The sequence below is a fragment of the Stigmatopora nigra genome, chromosome 5 (genome assembly GCF_051989575.1).
Source record: "Stigmatopora nigra isolate UIUO_SnigA chromosome 5, RoL_Snig_1.1, whole genome shotgun sequence".
Lineage (NCBI taxonomy): Eukaryota > Metazoa > Chordata > Actinopteri > Syngnathiformes > Syngnathidae > Stigmatopora > Stigmatopora nigra.
The window spans coordinates 11,989,432-12,012,097 of NC_135512.1; the positions used below are offsets into that span (position 1 = coordinate 11,989,432).

A 22,666-nucleotide genomic window follows, 5' to 3' on the forward strand; every position below is an offset into this window, starting at 1 on the left:
CTGGTTTGTGAATATTATTGAAATCACTTTTGTAAGTAAAGGTGCTTTGCAAACAAATATAATTGAAATAAGACCGCATAACACGGATTAATGTTTATTACTAAAACATAAAACCAAACATTTATTCTTCTGCAAACTCTAAATCTCTACACCTATTTGAAACAGGTGTCCTTTTATATATTTGCCTTATCTAAACTGAAAATAAACAAAATAAATACATATTGTTTATATATATTGTATATTTAGACTTTTTAATATGTGAAGGAAAACATGAGAATGTTTAGTATTTATTGATTTTGGAGAGGACGCTTTCTCGGGCAGTCATCTTATTCGTGAAAGTCTCCGGAAAATGCCGAAATGAACTAGTGGTGTGACGTCATCGACGAGCGCCGCAGGTTTGATGCTCGTATCTTCACATAATGTGATACAGAATTCCCATCATCCAAACGACAAGGTTGCGTATTCTAATGTTCCTCTTTGTTTTATGTTTTCTCTTCACTTCTTGACGGTGTACACAGTAAGAATTTAAATTTGAAAGTCAAAACTTCCTCTTTGTCCTCAGTCGTCTCGTTTCTATTTTGGCTGAAGCTAGCTAACGCCATTAGCTTCAGGACATATAGTAACTTTAAAAGTCGACAAAATTACACACGATCGCATGCTGCATCTTAATTTATAACTGTAGAATGACCACTTTACACGGTCCGATTATTTTAGCCATCGTACGCATTATTTGACCACTTTAGTAGATTATGACCGTATAGATTTAAATAGCACTGTATTTTTGTGCATTTCATTGTATTAGGCTCTCTTTCGCACTCACCAAAATACAATGTTTTTTTATATAAACGATACTGATTGTACACCCTATTATCTTTTTTAATCGGTAGGCATTTAATTTTCCTACACACCCACACAAGGTAAATGTTACTAGTGATTTAATTAAATTGCACTCCAAACCATTTATATACTTAATTTGTCTTGACTCAGCATATACCGATTGATTTCTTTTTGCTTAACAGGTGTCGATTTTGGACTATAATACTATAACTCCGATCCTTGCCACAATAAATTGCTGATACGGAGCTCCATCCAACAACACTGCTACCAGCACCTGTGTCATTGGGTGGGAAAAGTCGGGACAACAACTTTTATTGATTTTTAGCCAGTTCAACCGGGTTAATAAACACATAAGAACATTCCCTTACCACATGGATGTAAAGGGAATTTAAGTTTAAAGTTGAGTCTTGGGGATGGGGTTAAATTATCTAAGGAGGACGTCATGGTTCACAGCAACTCTGCTTCCCCAATGAAAACATCTCTTCCACTGAATATAACAGAGGCAGCACCTCCTCAAGTGTTGCATGTTCCAGATACTACTGAGAAGCCCCCTTCTAATATCCCTATTAAACTCCTTAGTTCAGATATTATCTCCATTTCAGATGTCTCTCAGCCCACTGTCGCGGGGTCTAGTCCAGCATCGGACTGGTCCTCCACACAGTCATTAACCCAAAATGAATTCATAATCAACGGCCGGACATCAGGCAGAAAGAGAACTCCCAAAACATGTGACTGTTGTTGCGGCAATAGAAAGGGCCACGATGTCAAAATTTCAGGCAGAGGAAGAGGTAGGGGAAGGGGCCGAGGCAGAGGAAGGGGTGCTGGAAGGAATATCCACAATATCCCACTAAGTGAGGACAAGATCACAAGAATAATTGACTTTGACCTGACAGAGGATGAGTTGGTGGAAACTGGGGATGAAAATGACATGCAGGATGGTATAAACGAACCAAAAACTCAGACAGAGTCAACTGCTGCTTCTCCGGTCTTTGTCTCGCTACTGGACGTGGATGAAATGGACAATGACCAGATGCCTTTCCCAGAAATCACTGTGCCAACTGTGCTTCCTTCTAAAGGTGAAATGCCCATTGGGATTAAGCAACCTGTTGAAAATGACATTACCAATTCAAAAAATTCCCAAACCCAGTCAGAGTTGATGATTTCTAAGAAGCATTTCAACTGTACATTGGATACATCGCAGATTGAGAACGGACAGTCACTATCTGAAGCAGAACCTGAAGGGAAGACACTTATGGACAAAAGTAACCTGAGTGAACCAGGAAATGTCATGCTTTGCTCATCAGGAGAGTCAGCTTCTCCATCAATGCCAAGAAGTCCTCACAATCACGACTCGGAGGTGCATGCAGCACTGAATCCTGACAGAATGGATACATTGCCTGAATGCCTGTCACCTACTATGTCCAATGGAAATGCCCTTTCAGAGCCTGCAGACCACAGTCCCAGGTCAACACCCATGGAGACGGACACTAGTCATTCTCCGGTTGTTTCCTCTTCACAACATTGTCCTATTACAGTATGCAGCATGCTGCATTGTGCAGCACTAAAAGACCACAGTTTGTACTGTCAACCTGAAACTTGGAAGAAAGAGCAAAAGTCTATTAATAATCTGTTTGGAGAACGAGATGTACAAGAGATAAATGGAGGTGCACAAAATGATGATTGCCTGGAGAGACTTGTACATTTGGTCCATGGTAAGATGTTTGTTTTACAACATATCCAATAGTCTTCTTCTTCAGGTATACAGCATTTTATAATATTTGTTTTTATCATTTTTTGGGATCTATATAATTTCAGCGTCAGAAAGAGGCCTTTAAATTAAATGCATTGTTATTAAAATTATTATTTTATTTCTAATTTTTAACATGGAAGTGGCCTATTGTTGTATTCTCTAAGTAACTTTCATATATAGTTCATAATGACAACTACAGTGATAAATTGTACATACAGTGGTGAATAGTTCATAAAAGAACATTATTGTTCTTATAGAAAAGTGTTGGTATATGATTTTTGGCTGTTGCACAATTGAAGTGCACTTAGAATTTGAAATATAAGAATTAAATTATGTCAGTAATGTATTTGTTTAGATCAGATCAATGTTTTTTTTTAATTTCAGAGTTTCTGGAGAGCTTCTACATAAAGTATGGCAGTTTCATTCCTCTCAGTGAGACAGATGTCCTGGAATACCTTAAAACGAACAGCAACCACAATGACTTCAGCAACCCGTTAGTAGATACTGACAAAACATGCTACTTTTTGTTTGGACATTATAATTCAATGTGCTTTTATACTTTTAGGGGATTAAACATCCAAAAGGAGGTGGCGCGATACAAGGCAGCACTAGCCTCTGCACCGGTTGCTGGCTTCATGGTTATCCATAACAAGCATTCGTTAAGCCTGGAGGATCTTGGCACACTGGAGGAACAGAATTGGATAAATGACCAGGTACGGGAAGTGAAAATCTCCTTGAGATGGCTAACATTGTAAAAGCAATGGCAAAGTAAAGTTTCATTCCTTTTTTTTCCACATGTTGGTGTTGTTAATCAATAACATTGTAGTGACTTTAATACAACCATAAACACTACATTTTATCTAACATTGGCATCTTGCTCAGCACCCTTAGAAACACTATCATACCTTCGTTTAACCGGCATTTTGATGGAATTCCAGCCTATGAATTATTATTATTACAGACCTTCAAAGTCGGCGCTCATGTTGTTGTTGTTATTGGTATGTATTCAATCCATTTTTTTTTATTCGTCAATGATCACAGCAAAATTTGATAGTTATATTCAAGGCATGTAAGATAGTCATTGATAGTCAGGGCTCTATTATAATTCTTCCTGAGGGCAGATTAATTAAATTCTTTGGAGTTCAAAATGGTCATTTTTCTTATTTGAGGACGAATCACAATAAAATTTGGTAGGCAAGTGTGTCACTGAACATGGTACAGATTTGACATGCCTTATTGTGCTTTTTTCCTTGCAGATCTACGATTATGTTGTGTTTCAGACTTTACAGTACACGATGGTATTATTTACACTACTTTTTTCATTGTGTGCAGATTATCAACACATATGGGGACCTGATTATGGAAGCAGCCCAGCATCATGTAAGTGATATTTGTAAAAATGATGTCATCGTTGTACCATATTTTAACAGTCAATTAAGTGAATTAAAATGCCTTTAAGTATTTCTAATACGGCCAGAATAATGATACTTGTACTATAATCTACTATTCTTTTGTCGATACTTGTACTATAATCTACTATTCTTTTATCGATACTTGTACTATAATCTACTATTCTTTTATCGATACTTGTACTATAATCTACTATTCTTTTATCGATACTTGTTTCTTTCTGTTGAATGGTTTTACAATTTCTGTTCTAGGTTCATTTTTTTAACAGTTTCTTCCACAAGCAGTTGGATGCCAAGGGTTATGAAGGTGTAAAAAGATGGACCAAAAAAGTAAGTAGACGGCTGATTTGTACAAATTTAACCTTCTGCTCATACATCCTCCATGTACTTGAATGCAATTATTTGATTTTCTAATTGGGTGGAATTATTTCAGGTGGATCTATTCTCTAAGTGGCTACTGCTAATTCCCATCCACTTAGAAATCCATTGGTCCCTCGTTACTGTGACCATGGCAACTAAAACCATCAATTACTTTGACAGCCAAGGCATCGTTTTCCGACACACAGCAGATGTGAGTGAAATTTTTAATCATTTGACTTGAAACAATGCTAATTACACTAGATAGGTTGTCAAAGTATTAATCCAGTGCATTTGCTGGTTTCGAACGCTAATGTTCATTTATGATTTAGAGATCATTTTGTGATTTCTTTTTTTCTTTGTTAGAACATTATGAAATACCTTCAGTCCGAAGCTCAAGATAAAAAACAGGTCGATTTCCTGAAAGGTTGGAAAATTGCGATCATCAAGGTAACCACTGAACATGTGTGAAATTATGCTAGCACATACTGACACGCCATCACTTACAATTTCAAAAATACTTCTTTCTGTTATGTTTATGCAAAGTTGGCCCTGCACAACAGATCCATGAGGCGAATTGACAACTTTGCATCAACATTTTTAAGTGGCCCTAAAGTTGTATTTATTTTAAATAATTTCCTAAACTTTGGATACCATTTTTACCAGGTTTGCATGACAATTTCACAACAATATCATAGAGACACAAACTCCAATTGGTTTTTCAATTATACCTAGTTTATTCCTAAGTATATTTTTTATACAAAAATCATTATAAAAACATCCTAGTAAACCATTAAATGTACAATTATACACTTGTTTACTATTTATCGGGCTCTGTGTTGCACAGTAACCACCTCAGTACAATTTTATAATTACAATTTACAATTTTTTCATTCTGTCCTCACAAAATGGGGCTCAATACTGGTTTCAAAACACTTCAGAATTTCTCTCAAAATAAGTTTAAGCCGCTTCTTATAGAATAGAATACTGCATGAGGCCACTTCTAATGATGGAACTCCTTTGAAGGAATCTATTCTTTGGGATTAAATGAAACTATCATTATATTTTACTGCTTACTGTTGGCCTTAGTTATCTGTCTGTCAAATTTGCTTTGGTGGAATCTTTGACAAAGTTAAAGTTCTAGTTCACACGTCTGATTTTTAGTTCCCAACTAAATAAAATGAACACAAATTTCAACGGCATGCAATTACAGTGAAATGAATGCATTTAATATAGATTTGTAGTAACTAAGCATTCATTGACTCCTCAGGGTATTCCTCAGCAGAAAAATGATAGTGACTGTGGCGTTTTTGTCCTTGAGGTAAGAATTATTTTCCATGGCCTTTCCTTGATGCCTTATCTTGTGCATGTTGCATTATTTATACTTTATTATAGCATCCTTCCTAAGATTCTCTGATCTAACAATTTGCTTGTCTTTCCAAATCTACCAGTACTGCCGATGCCTCTCGGTGAAGAAGCCTCTGCTTTTCAGTCAGGATGACATGCCTCGCATTCGTAAACGGATTTATAAGGAGCTGTGTAACCGAAGCCTCAATTCAAGTAAATGAGTGAACAACAGCTTCCTCAGATCATGGACTACTTGACTTTTCCCATGTGGGAATTCTGCCAAGTTCATCAGGCAGATTTTAATAGACTGGGCATCTCTTCCATGAGGTTAACAGACAAACATGGGCTGTCTGTTTTCCAACAAGTGAGCCATTTCTTCAACTGGCTTGGGCAAAAGTACTGACTTTGCCGCCTCCTGATGCTGTTTCACTTTGCCTTTCCTTTTTTGCATTTAACATGGCCAGATGGTATGGACCGGCCAATCTTAAAAGACAAACGGCATTTCTTCCTCGGGACTAATGCAGAAATTATCTGCTGGTTTAAAATGGAGTGGCCATTTTAAACAATGTCTTCTTAAAGTGGGAATTTTATGCAGGAGTTTTTTTTTTTAGCAGCACCTCATAAATTTGTGTTACCTGGCACCTAGATGAAGAATATCTGTGATTCAGTGGACCAACTGTTAACCTAAAACTTGAAGATGGGAGTTGGCTTCATTTTTGAGGTGTGGGGGGATCCTCATGAATATTTGCACGGATATTAAAGCTTATTCTTTGAGGAGTTTAGTATAACAAGCAAATGTATTGCTCTTGTATTTCTCCTAGCTGGCCTGAGGATAGTGACTTGGTATCATACAGATTATTGCTTCATGTGGGCTTTGGCGCTAAACAGAGATTCAGGATTGTCTTTGCTTTGAGTACCAGATCTCTACTCTATGGCACCAACTCATTTCTTCCTAAAATTCCTTTTTTCTTACCGTTAATATTTATCAAATTGTTTAGCTATGTACTACTGGCTAAACCCTGATTTGAGAAAAAAAACATTCACGTCCATCCATTTGAACTAATATATATATTTTATTCTTATTTTTAGATTTGCAGATGAAGTTGCTGATGTGAAGGCCACAATTGTATGTGTTAGCCAAGCAATCCAACTTTCAAGTGTTAGTGTAGATTCATTGATGCTGGTGAATAAAAACTTGTTCATGTGTGGCTGAGAAACAAGTGGATCTTGCTTATGTTTTCCCTCAAGCATTGTTTTTATCTTGCTTCTGCTGTTGTGTGCCCTAGTGTGGATTTGCAAATTTTATAGTACTACTTTTACTACTGTAAATGCTCTCTTTGGCTCAATGCCACAGCTGGAATGCTGCTGGCAACGTGATGCTTTTCTCTTTGTACCGATCTTTTATGTATTTGGTAAGGTGAAGCAACAACAAGCAGTGACTGAATTGATTATTTTATTTTTACTTGAACTCATAATCTATAGATCTTTTTTTTAATTAGATGGAAACACTAGATAAATGGTCAACCATGGTTTGGTGAATTGAGTTTTCTTATTTTATAAACGGTTTTATCAGTCATCTGATCGTTTAGGGGATCATTGTGTCGGTGCTTTTAAATTGGAAAACAGAATTCAAAGTCCGGATGAAGCCTGCCGCATCATTTTATGTGGCCCTCGAAGGAATAATCTTGTGCATTGACATGTTTCTTGCTACAATATCGTCTAAATTGTTGCCCTAGATAATGTACAAGCGGCCCGGTGGGCGAGTGCTTAGTGCACCAGCCTCACAGTTCTGGGGTCAAGGGTTACATCTCTGGATGGTTCTCACTGTGTGGAGTGTGATTGTTTTCCCTCGGCTTGTGTGGGTAACCTCTGGGGTGGTTCAGTTTCCTCCCAAATCTCATTGTGTGTGTGTGTGTGTGTGTGTGTGTGTGTGTGTGTGTGTGTGTGTGTGTGTGTGTGTGTGTGTGTGTATGTATGTATCTATGTATGTATGTGTGTATGTATATGTATGTGTATGTGTGTATGTATGTATCTATGTATGTATGTGTGTATGTATATGTGTGTGTGTATGTATATGTAGTATGTGTGTGTATGTATATGTAGTGTGTGTGTGTATATATATATATATATATATATATATATATATATATATATATATATATATATATATATATATATATATATATATATATATATATATATATATATATATATATATATATATATATATATATATATATATATATATATATATATATATATATATATATATATATATATATATATATATATATATATATATATATATATATATATATATATATATATATATATATATATATATATATATATATATATATATATATATATATATATATATATATATATATATATATATATATACACAAATATATATACAAATATTTCATTTAAACACGATGAATGTTTTTAATAAATATGATAGATCTATACTTAAATCACATTTTAATGCATTATTCGTTTTTAAATAAGATCACACCTGCCTTCAGATGTTACCATGGCCTTTCTTTGAGTTTTGATTAGATACTGTGCCCAGATACTCCCAATTGTGGTGTTTATTATTTCTGTAAGGGCCACATTTCTTAGCCGAACATTTTTATTTGGCTGCATTGTGGATAGTGGCCACGAGATGTCGCGCTATTCCTCGATATATAATATTACAATTACGAGAATGTTTGGCGTTAAAACCAGAGATTCCTGACCTTGACAATTGAGCACAGAATGATAAATCACATGTTGCCAAAGCCACAAAACTTGAATTAAATCAGTAGTACATATATTAGGTGTATGGCTTCTATATACATTATATGTTTAGGGATTATGATTATCTATTATTTTAGAGTCATATGTCCATCCCTTTGGGCTTTTCCACTCAGGGGTCACCACAAGTGTACATTCCAATCAGGTCAATTGTTTAAGGTTTTCACCTTTTACATTGCAAGTCATTCTGGTCTTTTGTGCTTTGGGATGGATTTCTAAATCAATGTTGGAGGTGAGGTTAACAAGCAGAGACTGAATCTTTAAGAACCAAATCGCAGACGCAAAACATAGCTCGGCAACGGCAATCACTTGTAGTCAATGGCTCCAATCCGACACCCATCTTCTCAAGGGTTGCCCATACTTCTCTAAGAGTCAATTTCAGAAAAATTGCAAGATTCAAGGGCCAAATTTTGCAGTAATAGTGAAAGAAAATAAATTTCCCTTGGTGAAAGTTTCACCAATGATACAAATTATGTAATTGCATGTGCCTCTCATGCTAGTATTAAAAGCACAAAGAACAGAGCAAATGTCTTATATCCTTCTCACAAAATTCTAATCTTCACAGGCAGGTTTAAGCACTGCCACGCTTGTGGTTTATTCTTTGCAAATATGTGTGGGTGGGACCATGGGGCTATATTAAGTTGAACACAAGGGAAAGAGGGAAAGATAGGGAAATGTTGCATTTGAAATCACTCCAGTTATTTCTTCCAATCCTTTTTGTGTCTACTGAACCAGTAGGACTTAAATGTCTTAAAATAACACATTCAGGGTTTTCGTAGCAAAGAGTACAATTAGCAATAGTTGGCATTAGAGAATAATTTCAAGCTTTTGTCATTTGTTGGACATTTGCTAAGGAGAAATTGCACTCAAAATTAGATGAAATGTTTTTGTGTAAAATTCCTTTTTTGCTCAACATGGTGTATGGGTGCTCCCTTAGAAAAAGGGTGAGAAGCTCAGTTATCCGAGAGGGGCTTGGAGTAGGGGTGCTATTTCTCTGCATTGAGAGGACCAGGAAGAATTGGCTTGGGCATCTAATTTGGATTCCCCCTGGATGCCTCCCTTGTGAGGCCTTAGAGTTGACCTAGGACATTCTGGGGAGACTATGGCTCTAGGAACGCCTCAGGGGAAAAGTGGCTTGGGAGAAAGAAGCCTGGGATTCCCCGCCGAAGCTGCCGCTCCATGACGACAGCTCGGAAAAGCGAGAGAAGAGGGATGCATACTGGGATTTACAGTAGATAGCTTTTGCTATTGAGTTACACCAGGGCTCAGGAACCTTTTTGACGAAGAGAACCATAAACAATTCATATTTTCAAACATTATTCCTTGAGAGCCATACTCGGAATTTAAAAGTAAAAATACATGAAAATGTGAGCATTTATTATTGATTTGACCACTTTGAAAGTTAAAAAAAAGTCTGAATTCTTTTGAGAACATTATTTTACTGTTGCTAATCAATGAGTATCAATGAGAGTATGTATGGAGAAGTCTAATGAAGTAAAATTGTGATTTAATGTTAGTTTCGGCGCCACAGTGCTGGCGTGATGCACCCATTGGTCCGTTCGGGACATAGGTCTCTCACCAGCGGTTACCATATTTTACCACACAGGTTCGCGGAGAGCCATATACACCCATTAAAAGAGTCACATATGGCTCCCGAGCCATAGGTTCCCTACCCCCGAGTTAGACTATAATAGTCCAATATTACCATTATTTAATTATTCCTGAACTTTGGTTGATGACAACAAACAGCACTTTTGTTGACAGGGCCTACTGAGTATTTGAATTTTTTTTTTTAGGACAGCCACATTGGTAAAATTGGTCTTACTGTTTAAAAAACACAAGCAAGATCGAATTCAGTCAAAATTGCTCAATATGGGAATTATCACCTCTCACTACATGCTACTTGGAAGTAAATTGGTTGGCTTGAACTTCTCGTCCCTGACACAAAGTGCTTTTTTGCCCAGCTTTGTTCTATCATCCAAAAGAAATCAGCACTCAGGTGGAGAGTAGTCTGTAGTGGAGGGTGGACTTGCAATTTTCTTTTCTCTCTAAAGATGCCCTGTTGGTAGTGAGGTCGAGCCTTCTTATTCTTTTAACTAGACCAAAGGTGGGCAAACTATGCATACAAGATTGGAAGATTTGCATTTTAACGACGGCACCATCTTGGGGAATAAAAAAAACATCATTTGGACAACGTTTGCGGGCCGGATTAAAACGCCTCGCGGGCCGGATGTGGCCCGCGGACCGTAGTTTTCCCATTTCTGGATTAATTTCTCGATCTAAGAACTGTGAGGCTGACGTGCTAACCACTCCCCATTGGGCTGCCTTTCTTACTTAAAACAAATCCTAATTTAAACATGAAAATTATAATCTATTAAGAAGCTTTTCGGTAAATCTGATTAAAAAAGAAAATTCAGAAATGGAAGGTAAAGAGTTTGAGAGATAGGTATGTGAAGAAAACGGTGGAAAAGAGGATTAAGGCAAAGTTTGTAACAGTAGCCAGCCTAAGGGGATTTTTTATTTAAAGCCAGGAAAACTGCAGGAAGCTTGGATGTTCAGAGATAGTAAAGTAGAATACAGGGTGCTGATGGGAATTGTTCAGTAAAGACTGCATGGTAACTATTCAAATATGGTACTTTATGTAAGCCTTCCCCAGTTTCCAGCATTTTCCATCACTTTTCCTGTGTGTTGTCACAATTATGTGCCCTATCACAGGTGTTGTTGTTTTTAAAACGTGGAATTAGACATGCTAACTGATCACAATTCATTCGCAAAGCACAAAAGTTCCAAAAAAATCACCTACACAATAGGTTTATGTATACGTATTCTCATCTCATTTTCTGTACTGCTTTATCCTCACACGGGTCGCGGGGGGTGCTGGAGCCAGCCAATCACAAGGCACAAGTAGACGAAGAACCATTCACTCTCAAAACTTATACGTAGGGACAATTTAGAGTGTCCAATCAGTCTACCATGCATGTCTTTGGAAGGAAACCAGAGAACTTGGATCTCCCCCCCCACTGATCAAATACTCTATTTATCTGCCTATTTTTAAAATGTCTCTAATGGAGCTTTTCTGCACCTCTGGGATAATTTACATAATCATCACTGCCACAACACTTTATTTTCCAAATGACATGATCAGCTAGGCTGGGAGATGTTCCAGAGCAATCATCCAGCCCGAGCCCTAGTTTACTTACCCACCCGTAGTGATACACCCACCTACACCACAGAAGGTACACCCTGCTATGATGCCAAATCCAAATTAGAAGCAGAGCTACAGTCACATTTTTAGATATATGTACACTTTAGCATTCAAAAAACATGCATGGTATTCTGGTTGGACACTCTGTTCTGCCATTGGCTGGCCACCTATTCAGGGTATTTTATTCTATGAGTAAAAATTTTACTTGGATATTAAAATGTCATGAGTGAAATGAAATGTTGTGGAGGTTTTAAAATAATTTCTGTGTGTATTCTGAACTTGTACTTGAAGTATGATTTCTCACAGCGTTTTTACAAGTACTTTAGCATCTTTCATCATGTTCAAATGATTTTCTGTGATTATTTATGTATTATTTATCATTATTTATTTGTGCACTTCATGGTGATGCATTGAATTTCATTGCACAGTAATCCCTCGAATATCGCGGCGTCACTACATTGTAGATTTTTTTTCTGAGGAAAAAAACTATGACTCAGTACTAAAAAAAACATTTTGAAGTGCATAAAAATATGAAAATTCATGCTGAAATTCACAAGTGGAAGCCACTCTGATTTGCGCTTGCTACAAGGACTGAGCCTACCATGCGGTTTTTCATTTATCGAGGCCATGTTTGGTCTACATTAGCCGCAATATTCGAGGGATTACTGTACTTGTATAATGACAAAGCTATAATTAGAGCTGCCCATGAAACAGCAATCCAAATTTGTACTCATTACCAGTGATTTATTCAATCACTAATTTTTTTATACAGTTGTACCTGAAATCCTGATATCTGTCTATGAATGCTCCCCTCTTTTGAATCTCGTTGAACTATGTCTGCCCTTTGACATAAACAATTCTGAAATTGTCATGCATAGTTCTGATTTCAGGGCTCATCTTTCCTCATCCAAACACGTGGTTCCTGACTATTTTGGCATTCTCGCCAAGATGCGTCAGTTGCCGGCTGCACTTCCGCATCTGAGCTGACAATTTTGCAACAGATGGACATCTTAATCTTCCTCAACCCCCTCACCACAGCAACACTTCTGTTCAAATAATATGGCATCTTAACTGTTTACCAGTGGTGGGAAACTCACGTAAGCATTCATTTAATGATGAGAAACATTGTAATGCAAATGACATTTATGTAATCAAACACAGAGTGCCTTCCATTAATGTCACCACCTGATGTTATTGTTGATTCGACCCTATGTCCGTCCTCTTCTCCCCAAATATAGATCAATCAGGGCTTTGGCTCATCTCCCTCCTCATCACCATGACAATAGCCTTTGCCGAATTGAAAACAAAGCAAAATGTTCTCGTTATTATAGCCTTTCCTGGTTCGTTCAATAGGTAGCTGTTTGTTTCTGTAAAATCAGATATGGACTACAATTGAATAGAATGTATTCACCAACCATGGGGGAAATTATCGTGCCACAGCAGCATAAACAAAATATTAAAGTAACGATACATTACAGGATGCATGTTATTAATACTTCTTGTTAAATGGTTTTGTATAGTTGGAAAAAAAACTTGTAAATTGTCTGATTTATTGAGTTGATTGTTTCCTCTGAGATACCCAACTTGTATAACTTTGTGCATGATAGAGAATTACTACCACAACTACCATCACCACCACCACTGCTACTACTACTAATAATATTACTACTACTACTACTACTACTACTACCACAACTACCATCACCACCACCACTGCTACTACTACTACTACTACTACTACTACCACAACTACCATCACCACCACCGCTGCTACTACTACTACTACTACTACTACTACTACCACCACTACTACTACTACTACTACTACTACTACTACTACTACTACTACTACTACTACCACTACTACTACGACTACTACCACCACTACTACTACCACCACCAGTACTACTACTGCTACTACCTCTACTACTACTGCTACTACCTCTACTGCCACTACTGCTACTGCTACTACTACTACTACTGCTGCTACTACTACTACTACTACTGCTACTACTACTCGTACTACTACTACTACTTTTACTAACACTAATAATAATGAAAATGTGAGCGTGAACGGTTGTCCATCTCTGTGCGCCCTGTGATTGGCTAGCCAGCAATTATTTCAGCGTGGGATAGGCTCCAGCACCCCCAAAGACCCTCGTGAGGATAATCCGTTCAGAAAATGAATGAATGAATCTACTGACACTCCAACTGGCTGACTGATGACATGACAACGTCCCAACACCAGCAAGTCAAGATGCTGTGCTTGTCTTCCCTTATGAAGAGACCCAATTGGTCCATGCAGAGGAGGAGGAGGAGGAGGCGAACGGGGATGAGTGGGAGGAGGGATTCACCACCGAGGGGCAACACCGACCGACCCACCATGTCACACTGATGGAGCTCCTCTTTAGGATAGGACAACTTGCAAGACCATCATTCGTCTTTGGCCCGGTATATTCCTGTCAAAGGAACTGGCAACGAAGCTCGGAAGTGGAGCACATTGTCCCGATCGGGGAAGGAGGACGCCGAGAAGGACTTTATCGCAACACAGAATGGCACGATAACACAAAAACAACAAGATGCTCTGGACATGTGCGTCGTAGTTCATTAGATGCTCGTTTTCTTCTGAAAAAACAAAACCCCAACAACAACCGGGATTCCCATCGCTTTTCTTTTGTCCCCACGTGTGAAGGAAGGAGGCTCAAGTGAGGTAAGCAAGACTGGCTTTGTTCCTGGTTAGCGAACTGAATGCACTTTTACTTCGCTGGTTGAATTGTCCAACATTTCAAAATGCGACCCATTGAGAAAAGTTGCTCGGAGACGTATTTGATGGGGAGATTTGTGTGCTTTGGACGACAAATTGATCTCCAAACCCGCTTCTGTTATATGTCGCGTTTAAGTACATCTTGATTCTTGATTACCTGTCAAATGGTCTTCTGTCAATATATGTTCGGCTTTAAATCGATCCTTTAAAAAAATCTTTACACTAACTACTTGTGTAGTTATTTTGGTCAAGATTTGTATTTGTGCAAAAAGTAAAACAGTACATCCGTGTAGGTAGGTATAAACTCCTTAACTATTTTTGACAATTATTATTTTTTTAGAAAACTGAAACTGTTATTTGAACAACTAAAATATGAAATTAATAATCCTCATTGAATTGTTAGTTAGAAATATTCATTAATTTATTTTCTGAATCACTTTTTCCTCACAAGAGTCGCAGGGGGTGCTGGAGCCTATCCCAGCTTACTTCGGGCACGAGGCGGGGGACCACCTGAATTGGTGGCCAGCCAATCATAGGGCACGAGGAGACAGACAACCATTTATGCTCACACTCATTCTTAGTGGCAATTTAGAGTGTCCAACCAGCTTACAATGCATGTTTTTGGAATGTGGGAGGAAATTGGAGTACCCGGAGAAAACCCACGGAGGCCCCTGGAGAACTCCTAACTGGTGGAGTGACCCGGATTCGAACACAGAACCCCAGAACGGTGAGGCTGACGTACTAACAACTCATCTGCCATGCTGCCATTGACTATTTTTTTAAATTATATATTTTTTGGACACTGAACGTGTTATTTAAACCACTAAAACATAAAAAAATATTATAACGTATAAAACACTGAGTAATCCATAATAATTTGATAAATGAATACAATTTTGATACAAAACTTTCATTCATTATCCAAGATGCTTATCTTTGTGAGGGTTGCGGGGGTGCTAGATCATATTGCAGCTAACAACAGGCAGTAAGTGGGGGACTGACAACTACGCATGCACACTCATAACTAAGAATAATATTGAGTGATCAATCAGTCTGTGTTTTGGGTGTTTGAAGAAATTAGAGTACCCAGAGAAAACCCATGCAGAAGAACATGCAGACTCCACTGAGCACAGCTGGAACCCGCCAGTGATCGACCCTTTGATCTTATACATACGATCTTCTGAGATTCTGAATTTAAAATGCAATTTTTGTTTTGATAACAAAAACATACCAAGAAATATAGCACATTTTTGGGCCAAGGATTTGACTAGTGCATGAATTTGGAATTGTTTTGACTGCAATTTTCACTCAAAAGAACAGGTATGAAACCAAGTCACAGTACATTATTGTGGACCACAAAAGAAATAGAAAAACTGTTTAATTCTTCCCGATTAAAGACATTTTTCTCATTTTGGAACAAATCCTCACCCCAAGTGACAATTTTCAAAAATGATCATACACATTACTTTTCTCCGATTGCCTTGTAAAACTACTACAAATTCATTTATATACTATTTGTCAATATGTCTTGTCCAATTTGTTGTCTAACTCTATCATAACAATAGAATGCAGGGGCCATCATGATAATATAATGCAGGGGCCATTGTGTACACGTGGTAACACGACACTTTTACAGCCCTAACGACTTTCTGATGTGGTCTGCCATGATAATGAGTCTGTCACCCTGCTCAAAGAGATAACCATGTTAACTTGTAAACCTGACGGTTACATTCATCTCCTTTCGTCATCACGGTTGTGAAGAAAAATACATCAATATGTTTACCGTCAAGTTTCCACTACAGGGAGGTAGTATTGTGCATCTTGCAAGTTTTTGGAAAGTCTGTGTCCCAAAATATTCAACAAACATCTATTTTCTGTTACTCTTATCTTTATTCCGGTTGCAAGCTAGTAAATATTTCGACTGAATTGTAAGTGGAATGGGTGACCATCCAATTATAGGATACATGTACATGTACACACTCATTTGCATTGTAGTTTAGACCATTAGACAACTGAAGTTTTCACCTAGGAAGCACCCAAAACAGAAAAACGTGACCCCATACAGGTAAGGTTTGCACTGGGTTCAGGACTGTGAGGGAAACCTGCACTTTTTCTTTCAGTTATTGGCCAATTATCTGTAAACTTTGCCTATGCAATTTTACTCCTAGTAAAAATTAACCTGGCCAAGAACATGTGTAAATATCACACTAAAAATGTACAGCTTGAAACAATGGCTGCTCTTTGTTCCACACTTCCACAAATTTGGATTTTTGTTTGCTTCAAATCATATTTGTAGTTTCAGTAGGGTGAGCTTCCATTTAAACAGACTTTAAAGTCCTGCCCTTCTTGATACACTTCTTGTTAGATATTTAGTAGATTACCATAGCGACAAACTACATTTTGTTCTCTATTCTGTTAAAGTTTCTCAGTATGCCCTTAAGTATTGTTTTTTTTAAATATTTAAACACAGATCCAATTGCAGCTAAGATGAGATGCCTGTCATGCATTCTTTTGTTTTTACGATTTTTTTGGCATTCTGAGAACAGAGACATCATAAACGTCTTGTTTTGTTTTGACATTTCCAACATCTTGAAACATATGCAACCTGCAGCGATAGAACTTTATGTGGAACATCAACAACCCAAGTGGGAGATGTGAAGATGTTACTCTCATGCCAGTTTCTATTGTGTGGGAGTTTCGACTGTTAACACTGTCTTTCTCTCTGAGGCATACGCCTATCATGAAATCAACACTAATGGAAAAAATAGGGTTCCACTTCAGTTTTTTTTTTCCATCCATCTTCTAGTATGTGTACATTGTTATGTATCTGCTAGATTCCTTCCTTTCCAGTCACTTATGGATGTGTGTGAATATATTAAAGTGGTGAGTGTTTGAATATACTTAATCTTTGAACGGAGATACCAGTAAATATTGTCCACAGCATGGGAGTAATTTCCTGTTTTAGGCTGTCAAGATCACTTGACAAATATGTAATTACTCTGTAAATGATGCATTCTGCTCTTCTCTTCAGTAGTTTGATTATGTTTAGAAGGAACTACATGGGCGCTGATTAAGTAACCTTAGCAATCATTGTCTTTATTTCTCAAGTAAAGTTCTCACTCAGCATGATTCCAGATCGCTATTTTTCCACATTGTATAATGTTCTACACAGGTTCCGGCTAGAGTGAACAAAATGCTATAGGCGAAAAATATATGGATTTAGAAAATGATTTTAGCACTGAAACTATATTTCAGTTTTCTTAGGCTATTTTGTTGTTATTGAGAAGCACTTGAAAAATGTATGATGTCAAATGGAAAGCATTACTTAGTGACTAGCAAGACGATAAATTGGAGGTTTTTCATTTTATGAAGATAATTTATAAAAGGAACTAATGCATCCAGACAGCACACTGTAATTTTTCATCAACATATTCTAGCTTTAGGGCGGAAAAATATGCAAACTTCACACAATGTGGGCCGACCTGAGATCGAACCCTCGACCTCAGAAATGTGAGGCGCCAACCACTTGACTGCCTTGATTTATAAAGCATATTTATTTAACAAATTTATTCGAGTATAACAAGCACACTGCTAATTTCTGACTAAAAATTGGTATGAATTTCCTTTTTCTCAGCTCAAACCAAGGATTGCACGGTTACTGGTAATTGCCCAATGCTGAATACCTCGCCAAACAAAACACGTACGAAAACCTGGGAAAACAAACCACCACTATGAACACAATTGTCAAATGGAATTAAGAATTTTAAATTCTTAAAGTCCAATTCATCGTCATTATATTTAAATTTTTTTACATTCTGATTCATCATCATCAGACTCACCAAACAATTGATTCCATTCTTCTTGAGTTCTTTTCTTAAGTGTGAGCACCGGCCAATAGAACGGGCTCTCGCGCCCCATCTGTCGGACAAACACAGGTTGTACGTCTCCCATTATAACGCCTGCCGCGGGTAATTTTTCACCGGTGGTGTTTCAACCGGGATTTGTGTCTAACGTGCAGTCTTTGCTTCAGTTTTTTGGTACAAAATTTTGCTCGTTATACTTGAAAAAGAAAACAAAAGTAAAACAAGCTCTTAGGTTTCTGGCATAATCCTTTCATAATAATTGCAATCAAAATGTGCTACTTACAAGCTCAGTTTAACTCATTTTTAAATGACTTTGTTCTTGAGTTATCTTGAAGATGACAGAAATACAGAAACGAATACATCGGAAGTAATTATTACAAAGGCTACTGGGACTAAGGCTCGCAAAGGGAACCAATGGATTTACTTTTAAGAGGCTACCACTTTCTGTAGTTAGTAAATCATGCTATGCCAATAAATGGAGGCTACTAACTCATAGTGACTTGGGGCAAAATCTTAAAGTAGACCAGGATTAATTGATTTGATGTTTTTAGAGCTTCAGTCTCAAGAACTGCACGACCTTTGTTTAGGCATTGATAAATGATGACTAATAACCAAAAGTAAGCACAATTGTGGATGATTTATGTGTATAATTGGTTAGAGTTTTTTGAGTTATAGTATTTGTATGAAATATTGTTGTCAAACACTTGCATCTTGAATGCAGAGTGTGCATGTGTGTAAAGATGCTATTGATCACTTGAGGTCAAAATTAAATATCAACCCTTTTTGGTCAGCCATGTTCCATGATGCATTAGTTAATAGACCATATGGTTTATTCATGTCATGTACTAGACAGCCTACAGTAAAAGTAGTTCTTTTTGCAAATATGCAAATGGATGCAATCATCCAAAGATGTTTTACAGACATCAGATGCAGTATCTTTCTGGTACGCAATTGATTGTATGAATGAGGAAACACAATTTAACGGAAGAAGCAGCTCTCTGTCTCTTCTCCACCTACAAGTCTAGTAGTTTTAAGTACCTGGTGCCAGGAGATCCTCGTGATAAAATGACTGCTGACCCACAAAGTTTGCAGTGCCATTGCATCATATACTGGTGTTTAACCCTCTACTTTACTTAAATGACACTGGTGATGAATTGTATGCTATGTATGAGTTTGTTCCTGTGTTGCTCATTCATGATGCAAAATAATTAGATCATAATTGCAGGAAAGCCACTGACAAATCCTTGGCATTCATTTGAAATGAGACATCTGTGTATACCATTGAAAAATGAGATTTTTGGCGTCTTTGTTTTTGTGACGCACTTCCCAAAACGGAAAAGATACATAAAATCCGACTCAAGTTTTCTAGGTAATCACAGTATTTAATCATTCAAATATAAAGAAATTAAGATCACATAACCAGAGCCAACAGCCGAAAAAAGAACGAAAAGCATTCAAAATTCCACGAACAGTCCTCGACTATCCCCCACAATTTAACCTAAATCATCAACGTTTCTCCAACAAAATTCAAAACCTGGCCGGGTTAACATTTACAATTGCCTGGTCATGTTTAAAAATAAGCAGGCTAAGCGGAATTGATATTTAATGCAGAGAGAGATGGACATGCATTCATTTTTGACTAAATGGTGGAGATGAATGCACACTGAGTGGTCACCAGAGAATGATAATTGTATCACTGATAGTCAGCACACTTTTTATTCATTCCTTTTCTGATCCGCTTTTTCTCACAAACTTCGCGAGGGGTGCTGCAGCCTATCCCATCCAACTATAGGCACCAGACAGGGGACACCCATTTATTGTAGGGTGTTCAACCAGCCTCTCCTGCATGTTTTTGGTATGTGGGAGGAAACCGGAGTACCCGGAGAAAACCCATGCAAGCCCGGGGAAAACATGCAAACTCCACACATTGAGGAGCCGACCTGGGTTCGAATCTTTGACGCCAGAATTGTGAGCATCTAGCATCTAGAAGAGGGGTGGCTAAGTTGGGTCTTCGAGAGCCGCTAACCAGTCTGTTTTCCATGTCGCTGCATGACCCTTTCCAGGATTATAAGGTGGCCTTTTACTTCACGGACTAATTGAACAATTGTCTGGTCATGTTCAAACATCCGCAGGCTAAGTGGAATTGACATTTAATGCAGAGAGAGAGAGAGAGAGAGAGAGAGATGGGCATGCATTCATTTTTGACTGAACGGTGGAGATGAATGCAGACTGAGTGGTCACCAGGGAATTATAATGTATCACTGATAGTCAGCGCACATTTTATGGTAAATTGATAACATCTGTTTTTGTGGCTTGATACGAGAAATTAGCTGAAGCCATATTTCAGGATATACAGTATGCTCATGCAATGTATTCCGTTGGATTTTAAGTCATGTAGGACTGTATGCATGGGAATCCATACAAGAAGTGTCTTTGTATTCTTGTCCTCATCATAGGGTAGACTCGAAAAAGGAAAGTGTAGGACTAGGCAGGGTGTAATTGGTTGAAAGGAGACAGCCTTATTTTGAGCTCTAAATACATGACTGTAGCCCTGTCATCGGCAGGTCACAAGGAAGAATCATAAGTATAAAACCATGATCCATGCCACCTGCAGACAACCCAGATGCTGGACAACTGTAGCTAAAGTTCAAAAGTCAATATATTTCCTTAAATAGAAAAAATGACAAAATAATATTGTAAATAGTAATTTATCTATGATGATACATTTTGAGTTGGAAACACTCTTGATATTGTTTTTATCACTGCTATTTGCTGCCATCTTAATCAGTCGTGTTGAAGATGAAGGAATTCATCTTTTGTAGTGGCTCTTGTCTTTTCTTTTAAATTAAAAGTTTTGTTGGGATCTGGTGTACTTATGTCTGTGAATTTGAATGTATATGAAAAAGGGTTATTAAGCTATTTTAAGATCTTTTGTTATGAAGCAACAAATGGGAATAGAGCGGTGTCTTTCTGAACCAATCAGACTTGCATGGATTAAGAAGCAATGGCAGTCTAATGATTGTTTCAAATGTAGGTTGATCACATGCACATAAGCCTTTGCTAACTATGCTATCTGTGTGACAATGGAAGACACAAGTGCTTATCTCTGCTGAGTGCACACATTTAAGGCGTGACAAGTATATTATTTTCAATTGTCAATGTGTTTGTCTGCATATTTTAGTTTTACAAAGACATATTAGGATTAATATATGGGTGTAAAATGTGTATGTGTGTTTACAAAATGTATCTATTGAGTTGTTTGTCTGCGTATATACTCTTTATATATTTGGCTGTAATAACAACCTCCATTATTTTTAAATATGATACCACTATCTTAGCACGACAATTTTTAGGCAGTTTCGCCCTTAAGTTTCATTAGGATGGATGGGAGACCTCTGTGTAGAGTCACTTTCAGATAATTCCAGAGATTTACGATTGGAGTCAAGTCTGAACTCTGACTGGTCCAGCCCAGAGTGGTTCAGAAGCCATTCATTTCAGATCTTGTTTGACTACTTGGCTTTATGCTATTGTTATCCTACTGAAAAATGAAGCAGAACCCAGTGTGAGGTCAAGATGACTTTGGAGCAGTTTTTTTCATCTAGGATATATCTGTACTTTGCTGCATTTATCTTACCCTGTTTCCTAACTAGTTTGCCAGTTCCCACTTCTCACAATTATACTCATACCAGAATACTGCCACCTCCATGCTTCATTGTAGGGATCAGATCGTCCTGGTGATGAGAAGTGCCTGGTTTCCTTCAAACATAGTGCCTGGTATGCAACCAGAACAGTTCAATCTTTGTCTCATCAGACTCCTTTAAAACAAAAACAAATAAACAGTCCATTATTTTCTTTTGTTGTTGTTGTTGTTGTTGTCACAGGGTATGCTCTCTATTTAGTAAATATTGTATATGCATAGTAGTGAAAACTACTATATCTGTTCTATTTTGAATTTTTTTTGATCTCTTAAATAACACTCAACCAATAAAGGGCGACTTGCACATAGGCTTGCTTATCTGTGTCATAACTGACATTTTCTTTTATGGATTTCTTCACGCTAAGGCTGTATGCAGTACACATTGTGACGCTAATATTCCCTGGTGTCGAACCTCAATGGGAAATATTACTCGAGACACCTTGGAAATAATTCAAGTACATGATTTATGAATCAATGTCAAGGACCTTAAATTATTTTTGTGTATTTCATCTATCAAATGCACCATGTTTCTTGTACTTGTCATGTGCATTAGATCACTTTAATGAGTAAACACTCCTGTCATCCTTTTCTGGTTATTTCAAATAGATACTTTATACATAAAAATTGCGTCTAATTAA

At 37.4% G+C, this 22,666-nt stretch overlaps 2 protein-coding genes across 5 annotated transcripts in view; both read left to right on the forward strand.

The window, feature by feature from the left end:
• The first annotated feature begins 332 nt into the window (after positions 1-332).
• LOC144197119 (uncharacterized) lies at positions 333-6,921 on the forward strand. 4 transcript variants are annotated; one of them, XM_077717719.1, is made up of 11 exons: positions 477-517; positions 888-917; positions 1,020-2,549; positions 2,972-3,080; positions 3,153-3,300; positions 3,920-3,967; positions 4,249-4,326; positions 4,430-4,567; positions 4,720-4,803; positions 5,624-5,674; positions 5,805-6,921. In XM_077717719.1, the coding sequence occupies exons 3-11, from the start codon at positions 1,280-1,282 to the stop codon at positions 5,919-5,921; spliced, it is 2,043 nt and encodes a 680-aa protein (XP_077573845.1). In that variant the 5' UTR covers positions 477-517; positions 888-917; positions 1,020-1,279; the 3' UTR covers positions 5,922-6,921. The 4 variants fall into 4 exon arrangements, with proteins under 4 accessions (XP_077573841.1, XP_077573843.1, XP_077573845.1 ...); XM_077717715.1 differs by lacking the exons at positions 477-517; positions 888-917 and adding an exon at positions 333-454; XM_077717717.1 differs by lacking the exon at positions 888-917 and having other exon boundaries at positions 448-517.
• Positions 6,922-14,068: 7,147 nt separating this feature from the next.
• Positions 14,069-22,666, forward strand: part of pde4ba (phosphodiesterase 4B, cAMP-specific a) — a 97,245-nt gene continuing 88,647 nt past the window's right edge. Inside the window, exon 1 of the mRNA XM_077716339.1 lies at positions 14,069-14,414. The gene's annotated coding sequence lies outside the window, so the exon portion shown is untranslated. The remainder of the gene's footprint in view (positions 14,415-22,666) is intronic.

What these genes read in the sequence shown, in the direction of transcription:
- LOC144197119 (XM_077717715.1), top strand. Translation starts at nt 1,280, where the DNA reads ATGGTTCACAGCAACTCTGCTTCCCCAATGAAAACATCTCTTCCACTG. An exon ending in CACAATGACTTCAGCAACCC is followed by an intron (nt 3,081 to 3,152) that starts GTTAGTAGATAC and finishes TTATACTTTTAG; the next exon opens with GGGATTAAACATCCAAAAGG. An exon ending in GTGGCGTTTTTGTCCTTGAG is followed by an intron (nt 5,675 to 5,804) that starts GTAAGAATTATT and finishes CAAATCTACCAG; the next exon opens with TACTGCCGATGCCTCTCGGT.